We start from the raw sequence: 15,164 nt of genomic DNA, 5'->3' as shown, positions 1-15,164 counted from the left end.
TTGTGGATGAAAGTCGCACAGAATGGGCGGATCCTGGAGGGGCGGGATTTGGAGAAGAGAAGGTGGTGAGGCGAAGAGGGGGCGGGTCGAAGGGTGGATTGCGGAGGTGGGCGGTACAGCAAAACTAAGGTGGGAGTGCGAAGATGGCAGCTGCTGAAGGGGAGCCGAAGCCCAAAAAGCTGAAGGTAGAGGCGCCGCAAGCGCTGAGGTGAGCGCTGCCCGACTTGGGGAGGAGGGTGACGGCGCCTGCAGCAAGCAAGCCAGGGCCCACGTGGGGTTGCGCGCCCCGGCGCTGGGTGGTGTCTCGCTGCCAGCTTGGGGCCAGCACGCAGGACCTGCCGCTCGGGGAGCTGCCCGCATGGCCACCACCCCTTGCCTGACGTTCTCTCAGTTTGGCCGTGTCGTCGCCTGTCTGGTGCAGCTCCGGCTCCCGTAGTCCTTGGCCACTAGTGGTAGGCAGGGGGGCCGAGCCGGCTCCCCGCGCCACTTGCGAGCTAGCGCCGGTTAGGCTGTTGCGACGCTGGAGGTTCGGACCGGAGCAGCGTCTGTACACGACTACCTTCTCTTCCCTGGGGGTTGACGAGGAGGAGGCCCGGCAACTGCTCTACTCTGGGGCAAAGACAGAATTTTTTTCAGAAAGTGTTGCGGAAGGGCACGGTGACCTTCCTTTTCGTACACTATTCAGAAATCCCGCACGTTTGAGGACCCTCTACCAGGGATCCAGACCCCTCTGAGGCTTTGCAGGGGCAGCATTTGGATGAATGGATAGGAAAGGTTGATTTTTCTTTTTTATTTGCACTTTTTGGCAGCAGCAGAGACAGTGCTGCCCCTGACACCTGCCTCACATGTGATTGATGTTGCACCTTTTAAAGACTCATTTGTTAAAATATCCCTTCCTAATAAGTATAAAGTGAAGCAGGCAGTCTTTGATGATTTGGAAATGTTTGTTGAAAGGCAACGATTTTTTTCCATCTTGAAATAGACGTATCAAACTGATTTAAAACTATTGGGACACTCCTGATTATACAAGACATACCCCATTTCTTCCAGTATCACTCTTCTTCACCTCTGAAAGAATGAATCATTCACAATTGAAAAGGACACTTAGGGGCCTGGTGGTGTGTGTGTTCATGCTCCTTTGAATGGAGGGTGAACAAATCCCTGCCAGTGCCTTTAATGTATTCCTACTACCCTCAAAGGGTTGTTGTGCCTGCCTTATACCAAGAACATAAACTTTAAAGTAAAAACCCTCAGGATATTCTATTTTTTTTTTAATATTCAAACTATATGCAGAATGAAGAGCAAGGGCTTTTGAATCAGACCTACTGAGTTCAAAGCATGTCCTTTCCCTATTCTGCCCTAGAGTATTTCCTTACAAGGCACTTCCTTCATAAAACTGGAAGACAGATGCAACTTTTCCCTACCATCCTACTAAACATATAACACTTAGATTTCCTTAGATTTTTCCTTCATAAAAATAATTACATATAATGCTCATTCATTTTCACTGTGTTTACCTATTTATTATCTTGTTGGACAGTTCTGTGATCAAAGGACTGCAAGCATTACGCCTCTTTTACAATTGAAGATACTGAAGCCCAAATGAAACAATTAGTAAAGGAACAGAAATAAGAGCTAGCTGAGCATGCTTTCTTATACCTGCAGTCCTGGCGCTTTGTGAGGCTGGGGTGGGAGAATCACTTGAGGCCAGGAGTTTGATACCAGCCTGTACAACATAGCTAGACCCCTGTCTATAAAACAAAAAGTTAACTGGGGTGTAGTGGTACACTTGCAATCAGGAAGCTCCTACTCAGGAAGCTGAGTCAGGAGGATCAAGGCTGCTGTGACCCTACCTCAAAAACAAAAAACAAAAAAAGCTGGCCGGGCGTGGTGGCTCATGCCTGTATTCCCAGAACTTTGGGAGGCTGAGGAAGGTGGATCACGTGGTCAGGACATTGAGACCATCCTGGCTAATACAGTGAAATTCTGTCTCTACTAAAAATAAAAAAAGTTAGCTGGCCGTGGTGGCACATGCCTGTAGTTCTAGCTACTCGGGAGGCTGAGGCGGGAGAGTCTCTTGAACCTGGAAGGCGGAGGTTGCAGTGAGCCAAGATGGTGCCAGCCTGGGTGGCAGAGTGAGACTCTGTCTCAAAAAAAAAAAAAAAAAAAAAAAAGCAACTTGTAGCATTCCCTAGGCAACCAAAATTCACTTTATACAATATGAAATTAGTGCCACCTGTAGATATGAAATTAAAAGATTAGATATGTGAATACTGGGACAAATCTCTAATTTTTGGGGGAGTCATTTTGGGATTGACTGCTATTGCTTTCATTATATTAGTTTGGCTTTCAGACTCAAAGTGTGATAGAGAATGCATTGAGTATTTACACTGAATTAATTTATAATTACTTGCTTGATGGTTAAGGGATAGCTACTAGTTTTGTTTAAGGAGAATGGATTATAAAGACTAAGCATAATTTAATGTGCAGAATCAGTGGGAACAAATAATAAGATATATTTGTAGATGTCAGGGAAAATATTTAGGGGATTAGGGCTTTGTGAGAATCTGGTCAGCTCTGGGACAGTAATTCTCAACCAGGGGAAGTTTTGCCCTCCAGGGGACATTTGGCATGGTCTAGAAAGATATTTTTGGTTGGGAGAGCTATTGGCACCTAGTGGATGGAATTCAGGGATGCTGCTAAACATCCTACATAGGACAACCCCCACAAGAAAGAATTATCTGGCCAAATATGTCAGTGGTATTGAGGTTGAGAAATCTGTTCTAGAGGGAGCATCTGACAAGGCTAGGCTGCCTTTCTCAAATATCCATTATTTTTCTAGGCTGGGTTGCTTTTCAGGGTATAACAGTTGCGTACAAAGAAAGAATCAGGCTGTAACATGTTGTGCTTACAAAGGAAGAATCAGGCTCTAACATGTTTTCAGGTGGGATTAGGGGAAAGAAGGAAACATTAATTGAGTGCTAGACATTATACTATATGCTCTATAAATATTATCTCTTTTAACCCTCCCAGTGACCTATGAGGTAGGAGCAATGATTCCTGTGTTACAGATGAGTTATTTTGTGATGAAAAAAGTGGAAAAACATTTTGGGGAACTGTTCTCTAGATGAAGGTGTTCCATGATGATCACTTACATTTAAGACAACTTAGTTTTCTTTTCTCTCCTTTGGAAATCTCATCCAAGTTCATTTCTTTAGCGATCACCTAAGAGGATACAGTGCCTTCCAAGGCGTGTTGAGCACATGCCAAGGTCTTTTCCTTCAGTTTGTCTTTCAAGTACATGCTATTTTAGGCATGGTGTTAGAAACCAGGCATATATGTATGGAGAAAGCGGTAAGGCACAGGTACCATCTACTTGGTGGGAAATAAGTGGGGTTTGGGAAATGACACCTGAGCATTCTTTTTTTTTTTTTTTTTGAGATGGGAGTTTCACTCTTGTTACCCAGGCTGGAGTGCAATGGTGCCATCTCGGCTCACCGCAACCTCCGCCTCCTGGGTTCAGGCAATTCTCCTGCCTCAGCCTCCTGAGGAGCTGGGATTACAGGCATGTGCCACCATGCCCAGCTAATTTTTTGTATTTTTAGTAGAGACTAGAGATGGGGTTTCCCCATGTTGACCAGGATGGTCTCAATCTCTTGACCTCGTGATCCACCCGCCTCGGCCTCCCAAAGTGCTGGGATTACAGGCTTGAACCACTGCGCCCAGCCCACCTGAGCATTCTTAAAGATGACTAGGAGTTAACCAGTCATCTGTGACTGCAGGGTATCTGCCTTATAGGAAAGTTTATTTGATGACAGAACTGGAAGAGAGCTGCCTTTTGGGGAAGTTATAGATACTCTGACTAAAGCAGAGATTTAGGGGGTCCAGGCTTTGTATTAGACACTATCACATGTAACCTTTCTGTCTCTGTATCTCTCAGTTCTCAGATCTTAATTTAATTATATATATATTTTTTGAAAGAGAGTCTCACTCTGGCATCCAGGCTGGAGTGCAGTGGTGCCATCTTCACTCACTGCAACCTCTGCCTCCTGGGTTCAAGCAATTTTGCTGCCTCTGCCTCCCAAGTAGCTGGGATTACGGGTATGCACCACCATGCCTGGCTAATTTTTGCATTTTTGGTAGAGACGGGGTTTTGCCATGTTGGCTAGGCTGGTCTCAAACTTCTGACCTCAAGTGATCCACCTGTCTTGGTCTCCCAAGGTTCTAGGATTACAGGCATGAGCCACCTTGCCTGGCCTTCCCAGACCCTAATTTTTTTTTTTTTTTGAGACGGAGTCTCACTCTGTCACTCAGGCTGGAGTGCAGTGGCATGATCGTGGCTCATTGCAACCTCCACCTCCCAGGTTCAAGCGATTCTCCTGCTTCAGCCTCCTGAGTAGCAGGGATTACAGGTGCCTTCCACCACACCTGGCTAATTTTTGTATTTTTAGTAGAGATGGGTTTCATCATGTTGGTCAGGCTGGCCTTGAACTCCTGACCTTGTGATCTGCCCACCTCAGCCTCCCAAAGTGTTGGGATTACAGGCGTAAGCCACCATGTCTGGCCCCCAGACCCTAATTTTAACTGTCTGCTGAATATCTGCTTCTCAGTGACTTTCTGACATTTCAAAGTCATATATACCAAACTAAATTCATCTGTTGTCCTGAATCTGTGCATTTTCCCATATTTCCTGCATCTTTTAATGGCACCAGTAACCTCTTTTTCTCCAAAGTTTAAGACCTAGATATTTGATTCATTTTACATCCACATTATAATGTCTTTCCTTTTCCATTCCTGCTCTCACAACTTAGGTTTAGACTTTAACTTTTGCTTAGATTTTGTTTTGGCTTCCTAAGCAGTGTCTTTACCTTCAGCCTCAAGTTCTGCCTACTTTTCTTTAGTCATAGCTCTACTTATTCATCACAGCAAATATTTGTAAGCTCTGAAGTTGATGTTAGGAAACATTGAACTCTGAAAGTCCACATAATTACTCCATTTGCCATTAGCAGTTAAGGATTATTAAGGATCATTACTTTTAATACAAGTCAAAAGGAAACAAACTATAGTTCTCTAATCAGCAAATATTGAGCTTTTCTCAAATATTGCTTCCTATTTCATTTCCATGGACTTCCTTTTATTTTTTCATTATTATTTATTTTTTTTTTTTGAGACGGAGTTTCGCTCTTGTTACCCAGGCTGGAGCACAATGGCATGATCTCCGCTTACCACAACCTCCACCTCCCAGGTTCAAGCGATTCTCCTGCCTCAGCCTTCTGAGTAGCTGGGATTACAGGCATGCTTCACCATGCCTGGCTAATTTTTTGTTTGTTTTTTTTTAGTAGAGACATGGATCCTCCATGTTGGTCAGGCTGATCTCTAACTCCCAACCTCGGGTGATCTGCCTGTCTTAGCCTCCCTCCCAAAGTGCTGGGATTACAGGCTTCAGCCATCACACCCGGCCCATAGACTCCTTTTATTATTTCCCTCTAACTCCTACCTCACTCTGGACCCTGTGTTCTAAAATTAAACCTAGGAGCTGGGCATGGTGGCTCATGCCTATAATCCAGCACTTTGGGAGGCTCAAGTGAGAGGTTTGCTTGAACCCAGAAGTTCAAGACCAGTCTGGGCAACAAAATGAGACCCTCGAATCTTAAAAAAAATTAATTGGACATGGTGACATATGCCTATAGTCCCAGCTACACAGGAGGCCGATGCAGGATTCCATGAGCCCAGGAGGTCGAGGCTGCAATGAGCCATGTTCATGCCACTGCATTCTAGCTTGGGTAATAGAGTGAGACCCTACCTCACCAAAAAGAAGAAAAAAAGGAAAAACCTAGGAAGAAGAGTCTGTCTTGGGTAGCCAAGCAATAGCTTCAGTTATCCCTTCTTTTAAATTACATTTGTTTTCTCTTTCAGAAAACTCTCTGGAAAATTACGTTTTATGAACTGAGCACACTGTCCTTTAAGTGGTCTGCAGTGAGGATTAAATGAGGAAAATATATACCGACTAGAAGAAAAAAAGGATGATTGTATGTCCCTAGAATGTTGCATGGGGCCTGGCCCTTAGGAGCTATTCAATTAATCTTTTTTTTGAGACGGGATCTTGCTCTGTCACCCAGGCTGGAGTGCTGTGGTGCAATCTTGGCTCACTGCAACCTCTGCCTCCCGGGTTCAAGTGATTCTCCCGCTTCAGCCCCTGAGTAGCTGGGATTACAGGCACGTGCCAGCACACCCGGTCAATTTTTGTATTTTTAGTAGAGACGGGGTTTCAGCATGTTGACCAGGCTGGTCTTTGACTCCTGGCCTCAAGTAATCTGCCCACCTTGGCCTCCTAAAGTGTTGGGATTACAGACGTGAGCCACCATGCCCAGCCTTCATTTAATCTTTGTTGCATAGAGTGGGAGTGATAACTTTCATTTTTCTAGACCCTATACTTTTTTTTCTTTTTTGAGATGGAGTTTTGCTCTCTTGCCATGCTGGAGTGCAGTAGTGGGATCTCAGCTCACTGCAACCTCCGCCTCCTGGGTTCAAGAGATTCTGCTGTAGCTTCCCAAGTAGCTTGGATTACAGGCGTGTGCCAACACACTAGCTAATTTTTGTATTTTTTGTTTTTTTAGTATAGATGGGGTATCACCATGTTGGCCAGGATGGTCTTGATCTCTTGACTTTGTGATCCACCTGCCTCAGCCTCACAAAGTGCTGCAAATACAGGCATGAACCACTGTGCGCGGCCTTCTAGACCCTATACTTTTAATAAATGCAGCCTAAAATTGAGCTTGGCTACTAATTACTTTTTCCATCATGATCTACTATTGAAAGAGTTTGGTTATTTTTGGATGATATTGCTTGCCTTTTATTTATATTCACAAATTTAATCATTTAAGATTAAGGCTTTCGGCTACAAAGGAATGGAAAACAAAAGTCCCCTGATGTACTTAGTATGAATGCCTTAGTAAGATCCTTTCCTGGGCAATACATACTAGTACAGCATGAGGGTGGTGGAGACAGCCAGAGGAAAGCCTGCATGCATGGTCCTGGGTATCCAGGGACAAGCATGGAAGTGCTTGAAATTCAGGGAAAGTGGGAAGGGCCTTAGGAAAATGAGGAGCATTGAAGACTATGTTTCTTATTTTAGGTATAGGTTTAGACTGAATATTCAGCCTCAAATAAAACATGAGGCTGATGTGCTGCTTTTTACCTGGAATATGTATTTGCTTTACTTCATCAGTTAAAATTCTGGCCACGTGGGGTGGCTCATTCCTGTAATTTCAGCACTTTGGGAGGCCAGGGTGGGAGGATTGCTTGAGGTCAAAAGTTCTTGACCCACCTGGGCACATAGTGAGGCCTTTTCTCTACAAAAATAAACTTAGCCAGGCATGGTGGCAGGTGACTGTAGTCCAGCCACTCTGGAAGCTGAGGCACTGGCACCAGTACATTCCAGCCTGGGTGACAGCAAGAACCTGTCTCAAAAAAAGAAAACAAAAAATCTTGCCTGTGTGCAAAGTGTTTATTGTCAAGTGGGGAAAAAAAGAATCAAAATTGTAAAGAGAATTCTGGGCAGAATGGAAGCCAGTAGAGCAAGGTTAAGAGCATGGTCTCTGGCATCAGACATCTGGTTTGACCCTTGATCCTTATTAGCTGGTGATCTTGGGAAGATTGCCTACTTGCCCCATACCTCTCTTTTCTTACCTATAAAATGGGTATAGTAATAATACCAACCTCATAAGGATGTTGAGAGGGAAGTGCAGCAATTAAAAATTTAGAAAGAAAGGGAAAAGATATAGATATACTCAAGAACAAGATAAACATCTCCAGGGACCAAGAACAGAAAAGAAACATGCAGTTAGACTGGGTTCAGGAACTGGTAAAAATAACATGTAGGGGAACTGGGATCAGATACTCTGTATGAAACTGAAGCTGGTTGGGGACTGGATGAAAGAAGGCTGAAAACATCTGCTCCCGGCTGTTGCTTTAAAAAACTATGCACCTGGAGTGAAGATACGAAGTGGCTGAGCTGCCAGATGGCTCAGAGTCAGGAACTGTGGTTTCCTTGCTATCACCTAGTACAAGAGCTCTGAGCTTGGAGGTCGTGGACTCTGGAGGAGGGATGGCCTATCACAGAACCACTGGGAAAAGAGGGAAAGTCTGAGCCTATAAACATGAGGAAGACCTTTACTTAGAAAATTAACATAATTCCAGGAGATAAATTCACAAAATATCTGATGGAAATATGAGTAATTTAAAAAAGTATGAGTATTTCAATATGGGTATTTTAAAGATCCTTAAAAAAGATAAAAGAAATACTGGTCATCAAAAAACATGAATCAAAAATAGGTAGATATGAAATAGATGGCTATATTAAAGAAACAATGGAATTATTGAAATTAAAATAGGTCAGTTAAACTGTAAACCAGACAAATTTGAAGAGAAAATTAATGGATTGGAAGAAAGTACCCAGAGCTATCACACATAAATAAATAGGAATTAAGAAATACAAGCCAGGCGTGGTGGCTCACGCCTGTAATCCCAGCACTTTGGGAGGCTGAGACAGGTGGATCACCTGAGGTCGGGAGTTAGAGACCAGTCTGACCAACATGGAGAAACCCCGTCTCTACTAAAAAAAAAAAAAAAAAAATAGCCAGCGTGGTAGTACGTGCCTGTAATTCCAGCTACTCAGGAGGCTGAGGCAGGAGAATCACTTGAACTTGGGAAGCGGTGAGCTGAGATTGTGCCATTGTACTCCTGCCTGGGCAACGAGAGCGAAAATCCATCAAAAAAAGAAAAAAAGAAAAGAAGAAAAAAGAAATATGAATGTAAATTGAGAGGCACCAACTTACGTCTAAATGGGAGTTCTAAAAAACGAGGAAATACTGTGAATGGTGGAGAAGCCAGGTTGGAAGAGTTGATGGCTGAGAATTTACCAAAATTTAAGAAAGACCAGTTCTTAGCTTGAAAGGGCATAATATGCATATAGTAAGATGGAAACAAAAATATACACTTAAATTACAGAGATTTTCTTGCTAATTATATTAATGTATATGATATAGAAAGAGTATGAAAATTTAGACACTCCAAATTTAATATTGGGCATCTTTAGGTGGAAGAATTATGATGTTTAAAAAAAAAATCTTGTATTTTTCAATGTTTCTACACTGAACATATTAGGACTCTTCCTTTTAAGCTGGAGAAACTTAAAGTACACTGAATGTATAAGTGGCCAAGTGCTGAGCGGCTAAATATCACCTTTACAGAATGGACCTCTGAGATACCAAATACATCTGAAACTTGGTAAAATAATTATTATAAGTTTATTGTAGGTTGTAGTCTTTTAATCTATATTTCTGAAATCTCAAAGCTCTGGAAGCTGGAAGTTTTTTTAAAAGGTTTGAGATGGGCTGGGTGTGGGGCTCACGCCTGCAATCCCAACAATGGGAGGCCAAGGAGGGCAGATCAGGAGGTCAGGAGATTGAGATCATCCTGGCTAACACAGTGAAACCCCATCTCTACTAAAAATACAAAAATTAGCCAGGCATTGTGGTGGGCACCTGTAGTCCCAGCTACTCTGGAGGCTGAGGCAGGAGAATCACTTGAATTCTGGAGGCAGAGGCTGCAGTGAGCCAAGATCACACCACTGAACTCTAGCCTGGACGACAAAGTGAGACTGTCTCAAAAAGAAGTTTGAGATGAAATACTTTGGCAGCAAAATTTGAACTGATGTAAAGGTGTCAGTAGCATTTATTTGTCTGACACAAATGTATATGCTTTGATATGGAAATAATAGGCTGTTAATGACATGCCCCATGAATTCTTCCTGGATGTTCCACAAAATACATAGTGTAGTGTTACCTTTCTAAAATCCATAAAATTCTGAATTCCAACATCCCCTGCCCCAAGGATTTAAGAAAGGGATTGTAGACTTTTATTAATAGTCTATTTTTAAAAGTTGGCTACTATGCAGGAACAATAATTTCTCATCAGAGTCAGTTCCTAGATATTTTTCTCTAGTCACCGTTGTGCACTTCTGTGATACTACATAGATGCTCATTTCAAAGATATTTTTTGGCTATCTCTACCATAATACCAGCACAGTTCATGTTACTGAGTTATTAGGCTTTTCTTCCTTTCCACTTGTAACTGCAAAGATAGACTTCTCTTCAGCTTTTGGACTTGAAGATTTGGAAGGCTGTTTTACAAAATGGTCTCACAAACTGAAGTTTCACAAACTGCTTGAAGAAGATAATTTCTGATGATTTTTCTTTTTTTTTTTTTCTTTTTCTTTTTTGACTAAAAGCTGTTCAGGCTTTATGTTAGCTTCTTGAGCCAGGCTTTCTGATGATTTTTCAAAGCAGATTTAGAGTTGTCCTCATTTATATGTATTATTTCTGATGTCGTTTGTACTTTTGGCTATTCATACCATTTCTTTAAAAATTTGGTTCATAAACTTCAGATCTAGAAAGCAATGTAATTAGACTTCAATATAAGAACATCTGAGTTTCTGTTTTCATTTTTACTTTCATTGCATGCATGCTGACTTTAGTATTTTCTTTATAATTTAGAAGATATATATGTATAGCAATTATGTAAGAAACTCTTGCCTTCTGTAGGCACAATGGTTTGGTTACTGTATTAACAGGGTCTCAGCATTTTGTCAGCAAGCCATATTTAGCTAGCAGTAAATTCTGCTAATTTGCCGTGTTATCTGTAAACAGGATTGCAGATGTGAAGGTAGCCTGTGTGATCGATAATTGGTCACTGACTCAATTAGGGATTATCAGAAATTATATTGAAGTGGTCATTTGGCTACTTGCCTTCTACAGGCTTAGGTTAGACTTTGGTTCATACTTAGTTTCATCTTGAAGTTTCTAAGACACTCAGTTGACTCACCTAACTGGAAAGTCCATCTAATTTTTTTTTTTTTTGACTTGGAATCTCACTCTGTCACCCAGGCTGGAGTGCAGTGGTACAGTCTTGGCTCACTGCAACCTCTGCCTCCCAGGTTCGAGCAATTCTCCTGCCTCAGTCTCCCAAGTAGCTGGGATTACAGGTACGTGCCACCACACCTGGCTAATTTTTATATTTTTAGTAGAGACGGGATTTCACCATGTTGGCCAGTCTGGTCTCAAACTCCTGAGCTGCCTGCCTCGGCCTTCCAAAGTGCTGGGATTACAGGTGTGAGCCACAGCACCCAGCCTAGAGTCCATCTAAATATGACTCAGTCTAGGAGTGCACCACTTGTCTCTGTTGTCCTTTAGACTCAATATATCTCTCACATAGGCCATTTCAGTGTAACAAGATGGCAGTTCTCAACTCTAAGCCAAAATCTCATGAGTCCAAAGGAAGAGAATTTTTCTATACCCTTGTATTAGTTATGAGAGAAATTTGGTTCTGCCTATGTTACACATTACCTTGAATCAGTTGAGGTAGGAGGTAGGACTCTACTCTGGAGGTGGGGCTCAGACACTGTACGAAACTGAGGACTAGCTAAAACAGGGACAGAGTGGAAGCAGCTTTCTGTAAGTCATGCCCACCAATGTGCCTTGTCAGTTCCTGGAAGTTAGCATCCCTTTCCCTGACAATGACCTGGAAATTACCACCCTTTTCCTAGAAATATCTGCATAGTCTGCCTCTAAATTTGTATGTAATTAAAAGTGGGTATAAATATGACCACAGAACTTTTTCTGAGCTGCTGCTCTGGACACACTGCCTAGGGGGTAGCCCTGCTTCGCTCTGCCAATGCTGTACACTGCTACGTCAGTAAAAGTTGCCAACACACCACTGGCTGACCCTTGAATTTTTTTCCTGGATGAAGCTAAGCACCTTCCTGGGCTAAGCCCCAATTCTGGGGCTTGCCTGTCCTGCATTACAATCACTGTATCAGAGGTGGAGATTTGGGCTGGCCTTGGATACATTCTGGCTGTCTGCCCATCCATTATGTATGTACATGCAGGTAGGGGTGTGTGTGTGTGTGTGTGTGTGTGTGTGTGTGTGTAGGTAGTGCTAGTGTATGTGGGGAGCCAATGAGTGTAGGTGTTGTTCGTATATGAGTGGGGAAGTGGATGGGTGTTGTAGGGGACACTGTAATCAGCAACTCTGTCAGGACCTTGTAGAGTGAAGGAGGTAGTGTCATTCCCTTAGCAAGAGAAAATCCATTAGTGTGTAGAATAAATATTTATTAAAAACAACCTTCCTCTCCTCCCCTTCAAAAAAAAAACCCTCAGTCTTCAAGCCAAATTCTCTCTTCTCTATAAAACTTTTCTACACACCAAGCCTAGAAATGCCTTCTCCTCTGACTGTTTGGCCTCCCAAAGTTCTGGGATTACAGGTGTGAGCTACCATGTCCGACCTCAGATTTCATTTCTATTCTTTATGGTGACTGAGTGAGCTCCAGTATAATAGTCATTTCTTGTATTCGTCTATGGGGAAAATTCCCTCAGAATAAATACATTTATCTGATAAACTAACATTTTTTTTTTTTCAATCGATTCTCCTGCCTCGGCCTCCGTGTAGCTGGGACTTACAGGTGTGTGCCACCAGGCCCAGCTAATTTTAGTAGAGATGGGGTGTCACTGTGTTAGGATGGTCTCCATCTCCTGATCTCATGATCCACCTGCCTCAGCCTCCCAAAGTGCTGGGACTACAGGCGTGAGCCACCGTGCCTGGCCAACAGTAACATTTTCTTAAGGCCCATGGTCAGTATTTTCACTCATTCTTTCTTTTTTTAAATGTAGTAGAATTGCTGATTTGGTGGAGGAGCAGATTTTCTGAAAGAGTGAATGTACAAAGGAGATCTCAGTGACCTGTCAGAATGATGAATCTTTTTTCTCTGGGTTAGCAAGTCCTTAATTAGTAAAGCTGTTTGCAGTGTAATTAGAACTGCACAAGCATGGAAGGTCAGCAGTACTGTTCAGAATTTCATAATGTACTGTGTAACATAATGTACTATGAAACAAATAGATAATTCTACAAAATGGTTTTTTAAAAGAAGTTTGTTTCTATTGACGCATTGAGGAGGAATTACTGGAAAACAAAATATGGCAAAAAAATCAAATTCAGATGTCTTAGGTTCTCAAATTCCTTTAAGCTTGATATAGCAAAATAAACTGTTTCCTTTTTAGCCCTAGAGTGGCAGTCTGAAAAACCATCTAAGTTTTGAAAGAAACAAATTGAAATACAAGAAAATTATCTCCTTTACAAATAAACAGTTCTCATGTGTTATCTTTGAACTTAACCACATAGAGATTTAAACAGTTTGTTGTTTTACAGGCATGACTGAGGAAGTCTTCTCCTAAAATAGAATTTTTTAAAATAGTTTTTTTCTCAGCCCAGATGAGACCTTAGTTACCATTTTTCGTTCTTAGTTTTGTTGAAGATTGAAGCCATTAAGCTGTAGAAGTGATGCAGATTTACGCTGTTGGCTGTATCTGTTCTCACCCACTCAGGATGAACTGATTATACTCCATTTACCATGGGATAGCATGTTGATGCATATAAAATATATGGATGAAATTCTACTTTGTCTTGTTTTACTTAGTGCTTGCTCATCCAAATGTATTAAATTTGATTGTTGCCGGGTGCGGTGGCTCAAGCCTGTAATCCCAGCATTTTGGGAGGCCGAGGTGGGTGGATCACGAGGTCAACAGATCGAGACCGTCCTGGTCAACATGGTGAAACCCTGTCTCTACTAAAAAAATACAAAAAATTAGCTGGGTATAGTGGTGCGTGCCTGTAACACCAGCTACTCAGGAGGCTGAGGCAGGAGAATTGCCTGAACCCAGGAGGTGGAGGTTGCGGTGAGCCGAGATCCCGCCATTGCACTCCAGCCTGGGTAACAAGAGCGAAACTCCGTCTCAAAAAAAAAAATTTTTTTTTGATTGTTTAGATTTGAGATATTATAATAAAACTTGGTTACATTATTAAATTAAGTACATAGTATAAAATGTTTATTGAAAATAGTATTTTAGGCTTGGTATAGTGGCTCATGCCTATAATCCCAGCACTTCGGGAGGTCGAGGCAGGCAGATCACTTGAGGTCAGGAGTTTGAGACCAGCCTGGCCAACATGGTGAAATCCTGTCTACTAAAAATACAAAAATTAGCCGGGTGTGGTGATGCAAACCTGTAATCCCAGCTACTTGGGAGGCTGAGACAAGAGAGTTGCTTGAACCCAGGAGGTGGAGGTTGCAGTGAGTCAAGATCACACCACTGCACTCCAACCTGGGCAACACAGAGTGAGACTCCACCTTAAAAAAAAATTTTTTTGGGCCGGGGGTGGTGGCTCAAGCCTGTAATCCCAGTACTTTGGGAGGCCGAGGTGGGTGGATCATGAGGTCAAGAGATCGCGACCATCCTGGTCAATATGCTGAAACCCAGCCTCTACTAAAAATACAAAAAATTAGCTGGGCATGGTGGCGCGTGCCTGTAATCCCAGCTACTCAGGAGGCTGAGGCAGGAGAATTGCCTGAACCCAGGAGGCGGAGTTTGCGGTGAGCCGAGATGGCGCCATTGCACTCCAGCCTGGGTAACGAGCGAAATTCAGTCTCCAAAAAAAAAAAAAGTATTTTATTAAAAACAAAAAGGAAAAATTTGTCCTTTTCTTGGGAGGGGGTGTATGTTCTCTACATAATACATTGACTTTCTTAGGTGTATTCATCTATATGTTTGTATATCCTAAGGGTGTTCTGTAGAGAAATATATATATTTCTAGACTTACAGATTCTTGTTTTTGCCTAGTTTCCTCTGAAAGACAGGAATCTCTTCCTTAGCACTGTTCCCCCCGTATTTGTGTAGCATTCCTACATTTTTCAAATCTGAAAAAACACTACATCAGAGACCTTTGACCTCAGTGCTCTGTGAAGCTTCAATAAACTACATTCCTGAGAAGACTTGTGAGTGTCTTGTAGATATCAAGTCAGACTCAGAGGTTTTTAAATGTTTTCTTGTTGGCCAAGATGTTGATTCTTTACTCTCATAAAATAGGTTAAAGCAGGCTCTCTCAGCCTTTCCCTTTGAGAAACTACTTTCATATTTCTAAAGACTGCTCAGGAATGCTATTGAGAGTTAGGATAGGAGCAGGGGAGGAAGGAGATGCCCAAAAGTGCACATTCCCAGGTAGAGTGGGAAATGTTCCCTCCTAGAGCTGAGATTTCTTGCAAGGCATAGAGTTGG

The 15,164-nt window shown here is 42.4% G+C and overlaps 1 protein-coding gene across 3 annotated transcripts in view; it reads left to right on the top strand.

Annotated features, from left to right (window-relative positions):
* Nucleotides 1–88: 88 nt before the first annotated feature.
* Nucleotides 89–15,164, top strand: part of ADK (adenosine kinase) — a 593,446-nt gene continuing 578,370 nt past the window's right edge. For all 3 annotated transcript variants that reach the window (XM_009009683.4, XM_009009682.4, XM_009009681.4), the window contains exon 1: nucleotides 89–208. In XM_009009683.4, coding sequence (XP_009007931.1) covers nucleotides 144–208 — 65 coding nt within the window. In that variant the 5' untranslated portion in view covers nucleotides 89–143. The remainder of the gene's footprint in view (nucleotides 209–15,164) is intronic.

The sequence above is a fragment of the Callithrix jacchus genome, chromosome 12, assembly GCF_049354715.1.
Source record: "Callithrix jacchus isolate 240 chromosome 12, calJac240_pri, whole genome shotgun sequence".
In the NCBI taxonomy this organism is placed as follows: Eukaryota; Metazoa; Chordata; class Mammalia; order Primates; family Cebidae; genus Callithrix; species Callithrix jacchus.
The sequence above is the reverse complement of the archived record's forward strand: the minus strand, read 5'-3'. Positions and strand labels throughout refer to the sequence as shown.